This window comes from Vipera berus (assembly GCF_964194415.1).
Source record: "Vipera berus genome assembly, chromosome: 6".
NCBI classification, from domain to species: domain Eukaryota; kingdom Metazoa; phylum Chordata; class Lepidosauria; order Squamata; family Viperidae; genus Vipera; species Vipera berus.
In genome coordinates, this window is record NC_138208.1 from 61055004 (window position 1) to 61074656 (window position 19653).

At 37.9% G+C, this 19653-nt stretch overlaps 1 protein-coding gene across 7 annotated transcripts in view; it reads right to left on the bottom strand.

The window, feature by feature from the left end:
* ZC3H7B (zinc finger CCCH-type containing 7B) overlaps positions 1-18374 on the bottom strand; it is a 48626-nt gene extending 30252 nt beyond the window's left edge. For 2 of the 7 annotated variants that reach the window (XM_081330974.1, XM_081330972.1), the window contains exons 1-9: positions 18270-18374; positions 14279-14338; positions 13427-13460; positions 9305-9502; positions 7964-8122; positions 5951-6031; positions 5578-5637; positions 3331-3367; positions 1679-1938 (exon numbers count right to left, since the gene is read on the bottom strand). In XM_081330974.1, coding sequence (XP_081187100.1) covers positions 1679-1938; positions 3331-3367; positions 5578-5637; positions 5951-6031; positions 7964-8122; positions 9305-9502; positions 13427-13460; positions 14279-14338; positions 18270-18289 — 909 coding nt within the window. In that variant the 5' untranslated portion in view covers positions 18290-18374. Of the gene's footprint in view, positions 1-1678; positions 1939-3330; positions 3368-5577; positions 5638-5950; positions 6032-7963; positions 8123-9304; positions 9503-13426; positions 13461-14278; positions 14339-17746 lie in introns of all 7 variants that reach the window. The other 5 variants (XM_081330977.1, XM_081330973.1, XM_081330978.1 and 2 more) reach the window with 5 other exon arrangements.
* Between the last annotated feature and the right edge of the window lie 1279 nt (positions 18375-19653).

Sequence of the window (19653 nt, forward strand, 5' to 3'; positions counted from 1 at the left end):
TATACGTATGCTGGCATCAATTTAACCATGATTAAAGCTAAACAGGTATTCAGGGCAAGCTTGAAATAAGTAGCATAACTGAACAAAGGGAACCCAAGCACACAATAGCCCAACTATCCCAGTGGGAACATAAACTTTGGAAAGTTATAGTAAATCAAGGAAAAGACTAGCAGAAAAACAATTAGCTTGAACATCTATCCAACAAGTACACTATTCCAGGTCATTTTTATAGGAACTGCAATAAACTGGAGACAAATCAGCTCAAATGAAGATGAATATATGGACAACAATCACTCTTATGACTGCTTTTTGGATATGAAAGAAAAACTGTTGAGACTGAGCTCCAAAAGTTTTAGCTAGGTAACCTATTACATTTGTCCAAATTTTATTACTTTTAATAATGGCCTAGATGTGTTAGGGACTCAGACCAGCAATTTCTGTATGCAAATGTAGGCGCGCTCTACCATTAAGTGATGGATTTCCCTATAACAGATATCAGAGCTCCCTTTTAAATACAATTTGGGAAATGGGAAAAGTGTTACTAAAGGTAAAGATTCCCCCGCACATGCGTGCTAGTCGTTTCCAACTCTAGGGGTCAGTGCTCATCTCTGTTTCAAAGCCAAAGAGCCAGTGCTTGCCCAAAGACGTCTCCATAGTCATGTGGCCGGCATGACTATACGCCAAAGGCGCATGGAACGCTGATACCTTCCCACCGGAGTGGTCCCTATTTTTCTACTTGCATTTTTTACGTGTTTTCGAACTGCTAGGTTGGCAGAAGCTGGGACGAGTAACAGGCGCTTCACTGTTACGCGGCACTCGGGATTCGATCCGCCAGACTGCCGACCATTTGATCGACAAGCTCAGCGTCCTAACCCACTGAGCCACCGCGTCCCTGAAAAGTGTTACTAGGAAACCCTAATAACATTTAATCAGCTATGTCCATTCTTCTACAGACTCAGTAATGGCACTGCACTGCAGCTCAGGGTTTTCTTACAACTCCACAGCATGCCAAAAAGCTCCTTTGTGCTTCTTGGTGTGGGACTACTTTGCACTATGGTGCTGTGAATTCCAAGAGTCTGATAGCCCAGTCTCTCACACTCTCTTTCTCAGGTCTCCCTGAGGTTGTGCCACACTGCAGCAACCTCCCCAAACACTCATGCAACCTGTGCCAGACCTCCCCCACTCCTGCACTTATCTGGAACTCCCTCTGCCTCCTCCTTAATGACCCATGTGTCTGGAGTTACAATAGCAACTGGGACTGCCAGGATTGCAGTTGCTAATGAAGCTGTCACATGACATCATGCTTTATGTCCGAATCAGTTAGTGACAGAAGCTCAGGAGCCAATTGTGATCATAAATCGAAGATTAATTGTAACTCAAGGAAGTGGAAGCTAAGGAGAGGAAGTATATAATCTTAAAGTCTTCAATTGCTTATCCTTATTTAGACAATTTCAAATATTAAAATTGCACTAATTCTTTCTCTCCCTGAGATAATGAACAATTCCGTGTACCATTATGTAACACACATAACAAATGTCCTCCATTACTTAGAAGGGAGACATTTAAAAGGCAGTGATGGAGGGTGAGCATGGAATCTGCCAAACCCTGTAATGATTCAGAAGAAGATGCAAGAGATCAGTGACTAAAACAGGGGAGCATCTACAAAAGTCACTCTTACTAATGAATACTGGGATCCATCTGCAATAGAATCCAGAATTGAGTCCAGTTCATCTCCAAGAACTTCTCCTTCAGTGAAGTCGTCTACACTGTCAGATTCTGGTATAGATGCAACATCTGTAGGAGGGAGAAGGGTAGTAGCAGGGAGTGATGTTGGCAGACTTTTCGTTTCCAAATCAGTTGATGAAAAGGCATTGGCTTTGCTGGCAGTGACAGAAGAACCACTAGGAGTGACGATGCACTGAAGGACAATAGAACTGTCTGGAAGACGAAGTATGAGATTACAACTAATCATGCATCGCACTCGAGAGAGAAAATACAAAGCAAATGTCAAATAATAATATAGTTGTCTATGTAACTGAGCATTGACTATTGAGTAGTAGCTGCTTTCCAGAGTCTCAAGAGAGAGATGATTGTACTGTATCATCTTTTTTTAAAAAAGCCAGAGTCCAGTATCAGAACACAGAACATTCTGAGTGAAAAGCATTTCCTCTACTGCTCAACTAATAATCTCTCCCATCTTCAAAACAAACTGTTCATTTTTGTGAAAAGATTCTTCATTAGCCTATATATATATGCTGGAATTATACTTGTAGAAACTCTCATGATATCCAATTCAAACACACTTTTCAGAATTACAAACCATTCTTACTGTGTTTCCCTGAAAATAAGATCCGGTCTTATATATATATTTGCCTCCAAAAGAAGCATTGGGTCTTAATTTTGGGTGGTGTCTTACCTTAGGACCACCACAGCCAGGCCTCCCACACCCCGACACCTGTTGCGTCGCTGCTTGACTCTTCAGCGGACGCTTCCCACTTCTTGCAGCTGATCGCCATGTGGTGGGGAGGTGAAGCTTCTCCATGAGCCCAGAACTCCTTACCTTACCAGAAGGACTGTCACAGCCAGGCCTCCCACACCCCAACACTTGTCAAGCCATGTGGCTCATCACGGCAGTGCCGCCGCTTACAGCAGGAGGTTGCACAGCACTTCGGGCCATTGCTGTTGCTCACGGCAAGAAACCCAAGTGGCTCTTCGGGCCAATGCTGTCGCTCGCGGCAGGATACCACATGGCGCTTCAGGCCGTTTCTGCTGCTCAGCCGAGCGGCTCTTTGGGCCATTGCCATCGCTTGTGGCAGGATAGCCCGAAGTGCCATGCACCATTCTGCTGCAAGCAACGGCAGTGGCCCGAAGAGCTGCTCGGTTTCTTGGTGCAAATGGCGGAAATGGCCCAAAGCACCATGTGGCGTCCCTACCCCCGCCCCCAAACTAGGGCTTACTTTCGGGGGGGGGGGGGCTTATATTAGGCCTATCCCTGAAAATCAAGCTGGGGCTTACTTTTGGGGAAACACAGTATACAGATGTGATCAGGAAGGTCAAATGTTTCTAGCAACGGCTCTATCATTGCCACTATTCACATTTATAAACTTCAGCCTGTACTGGTTGCACAGTGAGAATAATTGAAAGAATTGTGCTGACTTCTCAAAAAGAAAGGATTTGTCTTTTCCCAGGCATTTCCTGCTATTCCCGTCAGGAGCTTTAGTGATAAATTAAACTGATAACCAAATATTTCTTTCTGAAAGCAAAACCTCTTGTTCTGTTTGAGGATGGTGGTGGGAATAACTATGAATCAAAGAAGCATAAATGCATTACCTGTTTCAATGTCATCTATGGAGCCTAATCCATTGGTCTGCAGCAGGAAGAAAAAATAATCAATTCTCTTTTGAGCAAGTTCAATTTCATTTTCTAATTTTTACAAAGAACTAATCTAGATGTACAGAAATGCAAGACTGGATTCCCTATGAAACAATGTTTTGGATTGAAAGTTGTTCCTTTGAGATTGGCTGGATCCTATGATAATATTTTGCAAAACTTTTTTTTTATTGTTACAACACACAGCCATCACCATTCCATATAAATAGCTTCTTCTGAAAACAACAAAAATTACTTATTCTTAAACTCTCTGGAGGAAGGTTATATGTTCAGCTAATAAAAGCATAAGTGGGCATTCACAATGTTCTTAACACTTGTATGATGAGATACATCCTTCATTATCTTTTCATTTGGATTACCCCCAAATAGTTGTTTATTCTTCTCTTTTTAATATTTCAGGCTGCTAGCTTTCAAATGGAGCAGGGCTCCTATGCTTTCAATCACTGACATTTAGGTTTTTCTCAGCCCTAGGAAGAAGGCAGTAGCCAACCAACTCTGAAAACATTTCCTAGAACACCACAGGAATTTGTTCTGACAGTCACCAGTAGTCAATAATGATTAGAAAGCAGAAAACTTTTTCTCTCTTTTGAGATTGATTTCTCTCTCAAAAGGAGAGGAACTAATTGTATGCTTTTATACTAAGTGGGCAAAGACTGCATTACATAAATTATTATTTCCATTTTTATCCTTAAGTCACCAAAAAGACAAATCATTTGGGAAGCCTCTCTCTTTTACACATCAGCATTATGAGAACGGACACATTCTGGAAGACCGGTGGCAGTGAATACTACCAAACTACTACCCAAGAGACAACAGATAGAGCCATCTTGTGTAAACTAAGTGGGCTTCAAGGCCAGCTTACTGTTACAAATTTTAGTCTATTTTACTATTTCACTTTACCCATCTTTCATTCAGGACAGCAGATACCCAGTTCTCAAAGATTTCCCATTTGCATCTCAATTAAACTCAAATCTAGTCAACTGCTGTTCGTGTATTTCTAGACTGTGCCTTGAAAATAAGCCTTAAATAATCATAACAAATTCTCATTTAAAACATTAGGAGAAATCAATTCTTCCCAAATCACCCTATTGCTATAAGATTTATAGGTAGCCCTCAACGTATGACCAGAAATGGGACCAGAAATTCAGTTGCTAAGTGATGCAGTCATTACATGAGTCCTGTCTGATGTATAACCTTTTTTGCTGTGGTTGTTAATCAAATCACCATGGTCATTATGTGAATCTGACTTCTCTCAATGAATTTGTTTGCCGGAAGCTCCCTGGAAAGGTTGCAAAGGACAATCATGTTACCCCAGAATGAGCCAGTTGCCACCTGAATTTTGATCATGTGACCACAAGGATGTTGTGACAGTCGTTAAGTGCAAGAACCAGTCATAAGTCACTTTTGTCAGTGCCAACTGAATGGTCATAAGTCGAGAACTACCTATAGTCATCAAGAATTGTACTTGGGCCTGAAGCTTATTTTTCACAAAAAGTGAAAAGCAAAAAGCCAGCTCTTAAAAGGATATTTTTTTTGTTCAAATCATATAGACAGAGTTAATCTTATAAAAACTGAGATGGTGTTATCCATCTCTTAAATACCTTCACTTTTAATAACTTTTTAAAATTTAAAAATGATCAGAAATTATTTAGAAAATTTAAATGCAGATATACAGAGTTATGTATAGTTGATTGTGAGTTACTCAGAGACTGCTTTTAAAATGAGTGGACATATAATTGTTTTAAATAAATAAAAAATAAACATAGCTCACTCTCCCTCTGAGATTCTTGTCCACAAGGATGTCTGGAAACTTTGACTAGCTGCATCCTTCTAAATGGGGAACATTAAAATGCTCTTCAGATGGGTGATGCAGCTCTTCTTCATCAACACAACATTTTGCTCTATCTACCTCTTGCCTTTTTTAATCCACATTTTTAACTAAGAACTTCGCGTAACAAATTATGTTCACCCAAGCAGGAAAACATGTCATCTATTTATCAATTCCACTCAAACTGTTTTTTTTTAAATTCCATTTATATCCCGCCCTTCTCCGAAGACTCAGGGCGGCTTACAAGCTTAGCAGTAGCCTTCATTCTGTGTATATGCCTGCTTATTAGGGCTTTCACACACACACCCAAGCGGCATTATTACAAAGTCAGCTTAATTGCCCCCAACAATCTGATATACCTGATTTGATAAGGCAGATGTCAGGCCATTACTCAGTACAGAAAATGTTTCTGAATCCTGCTGCAAAGAGAGAAAGAGAGAGGAAGTAGCAGACACTTAAGAGACTTAAAGAATGATAAGTGACACATTTTCAAAGAAATTTCAGCTTTAATAAGGGAAAACTACATAACATATACAGGTAGCCAAGCTTGGCTGTGCCCATATATACTGACTATGCATGACCTTTCAATACAGACCAAATGCTTTCAGCTAATATTGGACTCTGTAAGTATAAAACGATACAAAAGATTCAAGCTTCAGGATTGGGGGGAGGGGGGAAAATAAAAATATGTGCACTGTCATGGGAAGTTAAGGTTGGATGCAAATATCATACCTGAGGCCTCTTATATGCTTTCCGGACTCTTAATCCCAGCTTCTGTGCAAGGTCCTGACCCAACTGGACCACACTTTCATCCTTCAGTAGAGAAAGCAATTACAGATTACATATAGTCCTCAACTTATAATTATTCATTTCACAACCATTCCAAGTTGCAATGGCACCGACTTACAACCAGTAAGTGACTTAGATCAATCCAAAACTTATAACCATGGCAGCATTTCCAAAGGTGTGTGATCAAAATTCAGGTGCTTGGCAAGCAGGTCTTTACAATGGCTGAAGTGTCCTGAAATTATGCTATCGCCATTTGTAACCTTACCAGTCAGTTTCCAACAAGCAAAGTCAATGGGGGGAAGCTGGATTTCCTTAACAAATGCATTATTCACTTATCAACCATAGCAAAAAAGGTTGTAAAATTGGGTGAGAGTCAGTTAACTGCCTTGCTTAGCAATGAAATTCTGGTTCCAATTGTGGATGTAAGTTAAGGACTATCAGTATTTCCAGATACAGTAGTCACAGATAATACAAAACTGTTGTCATCTATTTTATTGGCAGTGAAAAGTCCAAAAAGTAAATAATTTAAACTTGTATTATTTGCAATAATTATGATTTTTCTTTTAAGAAAGCCCATAGCAACTTCATACACAGTGAAACAAGTTTTACTTACTTTTGAATTGTTCTATCCTTTGCTCTTTCAATTCAACTGAACTCTTTTAGGTAGCTCTATTAACATTTTTTATTAACATAAGGAAAAAAAATCTTTGCATTCTAGTGAAATAAATTCTGCCACGTTGTAAAATTAATCAGAAATTATAACAAGTATGAAAGTTATAATGGTACATCATCAACAGATTTTTTGCTCCAAATATTTCATTATATATCATATATCAAGTGTAATCGTGATCACACAGAATTTATTCATTAGAACCAGATTTCAGACTTTTGTAACTTAGTACTGCAGAGATAAAGGATGTAACATTGTTGTAAATATTTACATTTGCTAATGCAACAGTAACTGGGACCAGAAACTCCACTGCTAGGTAATGCCATTATTATAAGGCATGATGTTTCATGACTGCAGTTCCAGCAGTCCCAGTCACCACCATTAGGTGAAGACTGTCCAGATGCAGCATCCCGAGTCCTGGGTTTACCACTTACAACCCCCTGCCAATTTCCTCATTGACTTTGCTTATTGGAAACCGGCAGTGAAGACTACAAATGATGATCACATGACCACTGAACAAAAAAAAAAAATCAAAGTTCCAGCTGTTGCAGTGCATCAGCAGTCTTGTGAACAAAGCTACTTGATAATCAACCTGCACTCATGACTGTTTGCAGCATCCCACAGTCATGTGATAACCATTGCCAACATTCTCTGGTTTTCCACAAGTAAAAGTCAATGGGAAAGACAGATGGAAGATCACCAGTCACTCAGGTAAGCCTTCCCACCAGCCTTTCATGTACACACACTGCACCCTTCTTCCTTCGGCATCCAGTTATACCCTCCAGTGCCCTTTCTCTAGTTTCCCTGTGTTCACGCATAGGCACCCACCCACCAGTGGCCTCCTTCCCTGCCTCCATGGGCTTGCACACAGACATGTGGCCCCCAGCACTTTCCTTCCCTATGGCTCCCTGCATTTGCATATAGGTACATGTCCCACATCCTCTTTCAGAGCCTCCCTGAGTTCACCCAGCCTGCACTGGGCCTCCCCTACCTTCCCACACTCATCTGGGACTCCCTCTCCTTTTCACTTAATGACCCATATGTCTTTTGGTTACAATGACAAATGAGACTATCCACAGTACCATTGTTAGTGAGATAGTCACATGATATTGTGCTTTACAACCATATCACTTAGCAATGGCAATTCTAGTTGCAAATGGTGTTGAAACTAAAGGACTACCTGTAAAATATGCTACAACTCTAATATCATTTTAGTCATTTAAAACATTTAACTACTTTTCTATTAATAATGCAAAATATTTAGAAAAGAGGAAATTACCACTTACATGTGGGAGTGAGAGCAAACAGCGGCTGTTACATTCATAAGCTTCCTTGTGTCTTCCTAGCTCACTTAAGCAGCGGGCCTTCCGGAAGAGAGCACGGATGTTCTCCTTGTTGAATCCCAAAGCCTTCTCACTGTCTTCTAAAGCTTTTTCATGTAAGCCCTTTTAGAAAATTAATAAATGTGATCATGAGAACTTTAACACAAACAGAACTCTCATAAGTCCTACCCAAAAAAACCAGAATTCTAATAAATTCACTATTCTTATGGACTCTTAGTAAGGGGAAAAAGGAGCAAATAAAATCCTAAACAGATGAGGATTCTATCAGAAGCACCTAACCAACCATATGGCCTTTCAGATAGTAGATGTATATTTCTCTCACAAACACTCAGTTCACAGTACATGTAGTTCTTGACTGATGACCACAACTGAGCCCAAAATTTCTGTTACTAAACAAGACAATTGCAAAGTGAGTTTTGTCCTATTTTACAACTTTTCTTGCCAGTTATTAAGTGAATCACTGCAGTTGTTAAGTTAGTAATTTGATCATTAAGTAAATCTGGCTTCCCCATTGACTTTGCTTGTCAGAAGGTTGCAAAAGGGGAACACATGACACTGCAACATCATTCTTAAATATGAACCAGTTGCCAAGGATCCAAATTTTGATCACATGGTCGTGGGGATGCTGCAACAGTCATAAGTGTGAAAAATGGTCAGAAGTCACTTTTTTGATTGCCATTTTAACTTCATATGATTCCTAAATGAATAAATCAAGGACTGTATAGACCTTCCATCTTACTAAGACCTAAGAGAAAAATTAACTATGTCACCTTGCCATTTGCTTTGATCAATTTATCTTCCTTCCTCTTCGCTCTCAAGTTTTGTGGTTTTGAATATGAATATGCAAAAGTGGCCTCCACTTCTATTCAGAATCATGCACGCAGTAATTTTCTCTATAACGTTCTATGGAAATGAAAGTTGGATTTATCAAGTTATTAAATATATGTAGTCCTTGCTTACTGACCACTCATTCAGTGACCACTTGAAGCTACATAATTTATCCTCAAAATTACAGCTTTTGCAGCATCTCTATGGTCATGTGATTACACACTGGACACTTGTTAATGGGCACACATTTGCAATGTTTGCAGAGTCCCAGGGTCACCTGATTGCCATTTGCAATCTTCACAGTTTCTAACAAGCAAAATCAAGGGGGAAATCAAGAGGAAGTCACATTTTATTTTATAATGGTGTCACTTAAGTGTTGGAGTTGACAGTCCCAACTGCAATCGGTAAGCCACAAGATTCTGTACACAAATATGAAGCAGTCAAAGGAGTACTCACCATTGCGAAGTAGCAGGCAGCTCGATTGACATGTAGTTTGCATAAAAGATCCGCAGGAATGTTCACTTCATCTGAAGCTGCATATTCAGACACATTTAGCCCTTCAACATACTGCACCAGTGCCAGCTTATAATCCTTCTCTCTGAATAATTCATTGCCCTCTGCAAGTAGGTTTTGCACCAATTTTTGTAAAAAGGCCTATAGGGAAGAATGGGATTCAAAACAATGAATATTTTCAAGCCTTTCACTTATGGTTCCCTCCACAACATTTTAACATATTATTCTTTGCAGTAATGGCTCAGTAGTACTAAATAATCAACTGTACTATTGTAGTCTGTTTCAGACCTACCTATTCTTTGCAACATGATGCTTACATTACACAATAGAGACCAGATGTAACAAATCCCTAGTTTTTAGTATGGTACAATACTGCTATCAAAATCATTTTGAAAACCGACTTCCAGTTTGCCATCGTGGCACCTGCGGACACAGGAAGGCGAGTTCCGTCTTCCGCATCTGAATTCACCCTGTTAGGGTACCCTGGAAAGGGTCAAAAGTTGCCCTGTAGGGGCGACGAGCAAGGAGGTGACCCCCGCTTGATTGCAGGAGGGCGGCAGCCCTTCCACTTGATCTGGGGCAGCCCTCCAAACCGACAGGGGAAAGACCAGCCATAGCAATATGGCTCGTCACTAAGCTGCTGACGGCCGAAGTCAAAATTACTACAAAGTACTTTTAAAGCAACACGGATGAAACTGGGTGAGATCTGATCTTCTCTTTAAGACTTTAAATATCTTTTCCTGCAAAAGCTACCCAAAGTATTTTTTCCCCTGTGAGGAGAGAGGGAAGGGAATTTCTACCCCACCCTCTAAGAACAGCAGCGACTGACTACCCAGGGGAACAGAGCAATTATAAGAACTTTAAACTAATTGGATGCATACACTTTTGAAATTTGGGGACTAAAAGTTTTCCTATTTAAAAAGAAAAGAAATAAATCTTGAAAAATTATTATAAAAACTTTGGACTTAAATAGTTTTAAATGGTATCGGTGACATATTGTGGCAAAGTATGGTATTACAACTTGTAATATCTGATGTTGTAACTTGAGATTTATTTATTTATTTTATTAATTAGATTTCTATACCGCCCTATTCCCGAAGGACTCAGGGCGGTTTACAGGGCAAAGTTAAAAACAAAACAGTACAAAGGTTAAGATAAAGTTAAAATTAAAATAGGATTAAATAACAATAGCCCAAATTTAACATTTAAATTTAAAATTTAAGAATTTAAAACCCCTCAGTCCAGGCCAGATAAATCAATCAACCAGGTTTTTAGGTCCCGGCGAAACGAACGAAGGTCGGGGCGGTCTGGAGTTCCACAGGCAGGTCGTTCCACAGGGCAGGCGCACCCACAGAGAATGCCCTCCCCCTGGGGATCACCCGCCGGCACTCACTGACCAGCGGCATCCTAAGGAGGCCCTCCCTGTGGGAGCGCACAGGACGATGGGAGATTGATGCTGGCAGCAGGTGCTCCCTAAGATTTGTGTTAAAGATTTATGTATGTTATTGAATTACTGATTACCCAGTCACCACGTTGCTTTTTAAATATTTTATTTTAAATTTAGAAAACTAATAAAATATTATATAAAAAATCATTTTGAAAACCATCAGCAGCCTGAGAGATATGAATAGACAGAAATCATCTTTGGCTGCTCAAATAGCTTTTCAATTTGTTTTTAAAAAACATGGTACAGCTGTTGAAAACTAGTGGATGTACATGTCATTCAAACCTCGGGGCCATTAGGAAAGTGGGTTCCTCTAACAAACAATTTTCTGACTTAAAAACTTGAGTACTTTGCTCAACTGAAGCACCAAGCAGTCTCCATAGATATTGAGTTTCAATTATTCTTCACATTCTATAAAACATTGAGGACAGTGCTCAAGAGAAAGGAAAAAAAAAGGAAGGGGGAGGAATACATAGGGTCTGTTTCATAATATCCAAACAGAAGGTTCTGGTGATACCATCCTCTCTGCATTGAACATTCAGCTTCTAACATATACTGAAACCCAATGTTTTCTTCAACCAATAGGAACTTATTTGCTTTAGTTGATTGGTCTGATTTTTCAAAATACTGGGTGTTTGATACTTGTCTTATTTTCCTTATATAGTAGTCTAACCCAGTGGCCCCCCAGCCTTTTGGGCACCAGGGACCGGTTCCATGGAGAAAGGTTTTTCCATGGACTGGAGGGGGCGTGGTTTCATGTGCTGCCTGCATCCTGCGGATAGGGCTTTGCTTGTTTGCACGGACCAGTTTCTGACATGCTGTAGACCAGTTCCGGTCCATGGACTAGGGATTAGGGACCCCTAGTCTAACCCTAACCCTACGACCATTTGAAATTACAATGGTGCTGAACAAATGGTGGCTATGACAAGTCCTTAGAGTTCCAGCTGTCCTAGTACCCCTTCATTCTATATCACAATCTGGGTGCTTGGCAATCAACTAGCACTTACAACCATGATTACAACCACTGTCATTTGTGACCTTCCAGTCCCAACTGCCATCCTAAATTGAGGACTTGTATTTGCAGTAACATCACTGGTTTAAAATGGAATTTCTCTTTAAAATCATCCAACAGAAGAGAATTTGTGTAGCTCAGGAATGAATCAAGTAGAAAATCTAATTAAGGAGCCAGCACTGGCAGGGCAAGCTACTGTATATAAGCAGGGAACAAACCTGACACTCACTAGCACTGATGTTACTTTATCAGATAACAAAACACTGCAAGCAAACAACTAAGATCAAACCAAAGCACCAAAGACTCCACATTAAAACCATCTTCATTCTGATCTTTTACATATAAGATTCAAGGTGCTGGTAATGACCTATAAAGCCCTAAATGGCATGGGTCCGGATTACCTACGGGAGCACCTGCTGCCGGCATCGACTTCCCTTCGTCCAGTGCGCTCCCACAGAGAGGGCCTCCTTAGGGTGCCGTCGGTCAAAGAGTGTCGACTGGCGGCCCCCAGGGGGAGGGCGTTCTCTGTGGGCGCACCAGACCTTTGGAACCGTTTACCGGTGGAGCTCCGGACGGCTCCCGACCTTCGCTCCTTCCGACGTGAACTAAAAACATACTTATTTGAACAAGCCGGCCTGGTCTGATGGGTTTGGGGTTTTTTAATATTAACTGTATTAATTTTATTGGAATTGGGCTGTATTATTTAATTCTTTTTTAACTTTTGTACGTTGTATTTTTACTGTATTTGCCCTGAGTCCTTCGGGAGAAGGGCGGTATAGAAATTAAATTATTATTATTATTATTATTATTATTATTATTATTATTATTAATCATTATCATTATCATTATTATTTCAGGGTTGGCACAAGAATTGTTACATATTAAATTGCTGTCTTTGAGTAGGAAAATCCAAAGCTTTCTTTTCTATTTTTCTACACTGGGCTGAGTGAAAAAATCCTTGTCAGAAAAGTCAACAATTCTCATTTCAACTAAGCCAGAAGATCCAGCCCAGTTACTAATAACTTAACCCAAACAGCAGAAAATTCTTAGTATCTGCCTCTGTACTTTGTTGCTTCTTCCCAGGGGTCCATACACTCTTTTCTCTGCTGTATTTCCAAAAATGCATAAACCTTTCTTCAGCAGGGCCCTCTCATTACTGATCCTATACTTCATAAATGCATTGTATGTGTATCTTTTTGCTCTTTTGTTAAGACTGTTGTGTTTAACAGTATATTTAGTTCATTGTCAGTTCTGTAGATGTAATAATGAGTAAACATGAATAAAATATTTATAATAAATAAAAAATATACAAACGTGGTCTCCTGTAAGAATTAAGTGCAAGGCCTGTTTGGGGATTATTTTTATGATAATGAAAAGCAGTAAAAATGTTATAAATAAATGCAACCTTAGTGAAATTCTGCTGTAACATAAGATAGAGCCGAGAATGATTGCTGATTTTTCCATATAAAACTATGCTCATCTAACCACTCTAGAAAACTACTAGTACTATTCTTCTGTTCCCCAACATAATCTATGACAACAGATCAAAGTGTATTTACATAATACCATTAGATACTTTAAAATTAGAATGGGAAATCTTAAAAGTTACCTCATAGTCTTCTTGGCTTAATGGTAATGTAGACCTAGAATTAAGAATGAATGAAACGGTTATGAAAGAATGAAACGGTCATGAAATGTGTACATTGATCTAACATGCATGAAGATGTGGACATATATATATATTACATATATAATTTAATAATGGATATGAAATTTCCTCAGTAAAATGAATACCCCAGTTTTCTAGAAGGACAGTATTATTAGGTACCAACTTTACAGGCTGACTGATATACTGGTGTTTGTCAAGAACTTTGAGCAACTTTAATGGGTAAAAAAAGTTCAGTAAACATTCCAAAAATGAAAGAAAGAAAATTTTGTGGCTAGCATCCATGGTCCACATATGTAGGAAGGTTTGTAAATATGACAAAGCTTAACTCCTGCAAAATTATAGTCATGTAAAACTGACACCAATGAAAACTGAATATAATCCGTAAACTCCCAATTTATTTTATAATATTCCTATAAAGCCAATCAAAATAAATTAGCTGAAGAACATCACCTCAAATTTAGTCTCAATCAACAAAAGAAAAAGATAAATAGAAATCTAAGAAATTATATTCCTCTTTAGAATTAGAAGTTCCCCTTTATGAGTATGTTAATTAAAATATGTTGTTGGAAGTCTAATATTTCTAGGTTCCAAATTCCACATGAGGGTAATATGTTTAAATTAGGTCACATAGTTCCAACAGGTAACTTCTTGTGCACTGCCATATTTTTACACCAATGCAACCATAATAAAATTGTGATTTGATTATTGCTTAGATATATTGAGTAAAGTGGAATTTTATATTACAAATAAATGAAAACAGAAACACCACCATTCCCAAATATGGTTACTTACTGGATGAACTGAAGACCTTTCTCTATCTCTTCTTTTCTTTTTTGTCTTTCCATTGCATCACTGCAATTGTAAAAAAGAATATTTTTTATAGTTGTATAAATTTATTGATTTCAAATTTTAACATGGACATAGCACAATTATATTTCTTTCCCAAATTTGTTAGTATTTAGTTTTTCTTTCCATCCTCAAATAAATACAAAATGTAAGCACTTAGCAATACATTATCCGCAAATGTGAGTAAATAAATTCCAACAACTTTCCTTCCTAAAAATACAGAAAAAGGAAAAGCTTATTTCATTATGCTTCTCAAAAGTATATACAGGATTTCTAAGGAGAGCAAAGGAATAGGAAGAAAAAAATTCAAGAACTTTTAACCTTTCTCAACACTTTGGAAATTTTTGGAATTATTTAGAAGACTGTATGTGACTTTAGGAGAAAATTGCAAGTAGAATAAATTTTTAAATAATTGTAATAATGATTAAAGAATGAAATCTGGTGAGTTCAGTACAGGTAGCCCACCACTTACAGCCACAATTGTGCCCTAAATTTCTGTTGCTAAGCAAGACAGTTGTTAAGAGAATTTTGCCCCGTTTAAGGACTTTTCTTGCCATAGTTGTTAAGTGAATTATTGCAATTGTTAAGTTAGTAACATGGATGCTGGTTTCCCCATTGACTTTGCTTGTCAAGTCACAAAAAGTGATCACATGACCCACATAATCATAAATATGAGCTAGTTGTCAAGCATCTGAATTGTGATCACGTGATCATGGAGATGCTGCAGTGGTTGTAAGTATGAAAAAAGGTCATAAGTCACTTTTTTCAGTGCCGTTGTAACTTCAAATGATCACTAATGAAGTGTTGTAAGTTGAGGACTACCTTAAATAAGAATGCTGGCTGAATGGTTTCACAATGCTTTGCTGGATAGTTTTTGACAGTTCTTCATTAATAGTGAAACTAATAACTTATTGAATAATTAAAAGATTTACAGTCTATTTTTTCAAACAAAGTAATGTCTTTCTCAAGTTTTGCCTCAAGGTAACTATATAAACTTTTTTGTTTTCATGGCAATAAATAATAGCAGGAAACTGCCTTTTTCTAGGAAAATGAATTACAACAGTTTATTCATACACAATCCACAATCCTATACTGTATAATATATTTTATAAAAAACTAAAACTAGTTCAGGATTAAAAGAATTTGCAAAAAACTTTTAAGCTAAGATTCGGAAAATCTATTTGAAGGCTTGTGTAATCTTGAAATATCAGCAATTTAGAACATTATAAACAGACTGGACCAAAGAACACTAATAAAAATAGCATTAGTAGCAGTCAACATTGTACAAGTTTACAGCTAGTCCTCAACTTACAAATATTCTTTTAGTGACTGTCTGAAGTTATGACACTAAAAAAAGTGATTTATGACAGATTTTCACACAACCATTGCAGCATCCCCATGGTCACGTGAACAAAATTTAGACAGTTGGAAAATGGGCATGTACGGTATTTATGACCGCTGTAGTGGCCTGGGGTCATGTGATCACCTTTTGCGACCTTCTGAGAAGCAAAGTCAATGGGGAAGCCAGATTCATTTAATAACCATGTTACTAATTTAACAACTGCAGCAATTCATTTAACAACTGTGGCAAGAAAGATTGTGAAATAGGGCAAAACTCACTTAACAAGTGCTTAGTAAGGGAAATTTTGGGTTCAACTGTGATCCTAAGTCGAGAACTACCTGTACTGTCTATTGCTGAAATTTGAAAAAAGAAAGGCTTTTTGTATCTTTGCTCACCCAAACTGGCCTTTAATGATATGGTCCATTAATTAAAACTATGTACTTGAAAAATATTGTCAATATTATTTAAAAAATGGTATCTTCCTACAATTTCTTGTAAATAAAATATATGTGTGGGTGTGTAGGATGTTCGCAAAGTAAACAATAGTAAACTTTTATGGTGCCACAAGGAGCAGAAAAATAGACGGAAAAATAAACATTTTTCAGAAAAAAAATCAGAATATAGTACAGAACTACCAGTTGAGGTTCTGATACAAATTACAAATAAGAAAATTTATTCTTGATTAGCCTTGGTTGCACTATAAAGTATGAATGTTTCAATTGCTCAGTCTTAAGTGCAGGTTTGAGATCCTTATACAGCAGCTAATTCAAAGCACAGAACCAATGTGCATTTGTACCATCCCTTCCTGTTCACCTTAATATTTTCTAACTATAATGTAAGATTGTTCTAATTTTGCCATAATATCCTTACCATTTTTAAAGAACTTTAAAACTTCAAGTTTAAAAATTTAAAAAGCACTGTTCATTAATTGAGCAGTTATAATTTTTGCATATATTTGCATGCACCTATACATCACATGGAGACAGAGATGGGGGAAGATAAGGTTGAAAACTGTAGGGACTGAAGATTACTTGCTGCCTAATTTCAATTTTTAAGCAATTTTGACATTCTATTATAAGAATCTTAATTGCATATTATAAGGATTAGAAATTACCAAACTTCCAAAAACAAAGAATGCTAATCCATATATGATTTACAGTCACAAATCACCTACTCCTCCAATATGATTAGGATCATATATATGGTTAGTTCTGTTTTAAAAAGTTGTGTAAAGTAGTGTAGTAACTTTTTAATTAAAACATTGACAAAATATGGTAAACTTAGGCTAAGTTTACTTAAAATGAGTAAAAGACAGATTAAAAACACAATAACTAGATATATCCAAAGGCTTAAGCACTATACACTACAGAATATCCCACCAACCTGGAAGTTATAATGCCTAATTTACTTGTTCCTGGCACTCACCTACTTTCCCCCTAGTCATGCATGATAAAACACTGCATTCATTGTCAGTAGCAATTTAAACACATTTGCCATTCTCTTAACTATGCATTCTCCATGTTAGTAATATAACTTGTTTAACCTATTATATTAATGCAACAGGCATACGACATTTATGCATGAATGGTAGTTTTGTTATATTAACAAATATTAGGAAGCCTTTGGGATTCAGATTATAGCACAATATGCACTTATGCACAATAACTGTTTTTCATGTTATATTACTTGGCTTCTTCAAACCATTGTCCTTACTTTGCCCTCATTAAAAAACACGATTTTTAGTTGAAATTCCGCTTGATTAAAACCGTTTTAAACCCTATTAATCCAAGGCCTCCAAGCCGCGGCCTCGCTTAGCAAAGCGAACCGGCATTACATATATCTCTATGGCGGAAGTAAACGGAAAAAACCTACAGTATAATTACATGCACTCTCTCCCAAACTCGTAGCAAGCTGTTCCGATTATTTCCAAGCTAAAATAGCCCCACGGCACAAAAAGATGTTTGTGATATATACAAAAAGATTTATATAATACACAGGAAACCATTTCCATGCTGTTACACTGGTAACTTAGATAAGTCAGGCTACAAAACGCCAGATCCAGCAGAACTAACCTTTAAGCAGGACCCACTCATACGCGTCGGCAGTTTTTCTTTCACTTAAATTGCATATAATGAATGTTTTTAGTAAAAACTGGCAAGCCAGCTTACAATCCCCTTGCCCCATCGGAGAGAAATAGTAAAAAGTCCCGATCGTTCCAAAAGGACACTGGGTGCGCCATTCACTCCCAAACTCCTGCCAGCCCCCCTATACCCATCTTGTTGGGGAAAAATCGTCTTTAAAAATACAGTTGGGAGCAAATTCTAAAGACCGAGACGTTTTGATAAGGGAGGATTTGGCTGCATCTGCAATTACGGTATTTGTCACTGTTCTGCGAATCTATGTAATATTGCTGGGGAGGGGGGAGGAATTTCTCACATCTTTCTCCACCTTTTTTTTTCTTTCCTTCCTTATCAGACAAAAAAAAATAACCTACTCACCCCTCCTGCTTGGAAATTTTCACTATGGTTACTTGCCTTGATTAATGGTATGGTAGTACTAGATATATTATTATTATAAATAATTAGTCACTATTACTTCATTGCAAAAGGCAGCATTCTGATCCTACAGCAGCTTCTGCTGCTGCCCCTGCTGTTCCCTCCATGTGCCTCTTCGTCTTTTTTACTTTCATTTCCAGGTCTCCTTAACACAGCCTTACCAGCCAGACAAAATGCATCCTTGGGATCCCTCCAGGTCCTAACGGCCACCTGTTTCCCACCATAGGTACTATATCTATCTGTCTGTCTGTCTGTGTCTGTGTGTGTGTGTGTGTATGTATGTATCTATATGTGTGTGTGTGTATTATATGTGTGTGTATGTGTGTATATATATGTATGTGTGTATGTGTGTGTATGTGTGTGTATGTGTATATGTATGTGTGTGTATGTGTACACACACACACACACACACACACACACACACACACGGTGTACAACAGTATTTTTTTTATTTTATTTTTTAAATGGTAAAGCCTCCTTCAAATTGAATTCGATTCAAGTAATTAGTAAATTTACTACCGTACTTATGCCCAGACTTTGAGATATCATGCTTAAAACATAGGAAATAAAAGTATGTCTAATTTTACCTATGTAGTACTATATTTGAAGATGGTAGAGGACAGGAAGGCCTGAAGGAACGTTGTCCATGGGGTCACGATGGGTCGGACACGACTTTGCAACTAACAAGTACTGTATTTGCAAATAAATCCAGAGAAAACATATATGGGGGTAGGGGGAGACAGAGATACAGATCAATGAAAAAAACTAATTCAGTGAGATTTTTTTAAAAAACCAGCCTGAAGTTCTTGGTTATTTACTTTCAGGCATATACATTGGGAAGATTTGTTTATTTCAGATGCAGTTTTTCAAGGCAAGATCCTTCCAAACTGGCAGACACCAATTTATAATATTATCGTGTAAATTGCATTTTGCAATAAAAGGTTGCTATACAATGTTCTGCCAATTATAGGGGAAAGGTGATTTAAATTAAATGTAAAGTGATCCAAATTGAAGCTGCAGTTTGAACTAATCAGAGTAAATCCTGGAGTCATAGTAGGTAGTTTACAGAAGACTTTGACTTGGTGTGTGACAGCTACAGTAGAGAAAAAAAGTAAGTTCTATGCTAGATGAATAGCAGCATAGGAAACAAAGATGCTGTCATTATAACATCCATAGTACATCTGCCATCTGAAGTACAGTTTATATCAACACTTTTGGAAATGATAACAGAGTGAGAAAGGTCAGAAGATTATAAATGAATGATCAGAATGTGTTGTAGCGTGGGTGACCGCGTGGACACAGGAATGAGTCAACATAGTGCAAGGTACCTTTATTGATTACAAGATGGAACTGAGTCCCAAAACCCCCCAGTGTCCTCTTATAGCCTACTGATGCCATGACTCGAGCCAACCCGGTTGCTCTAT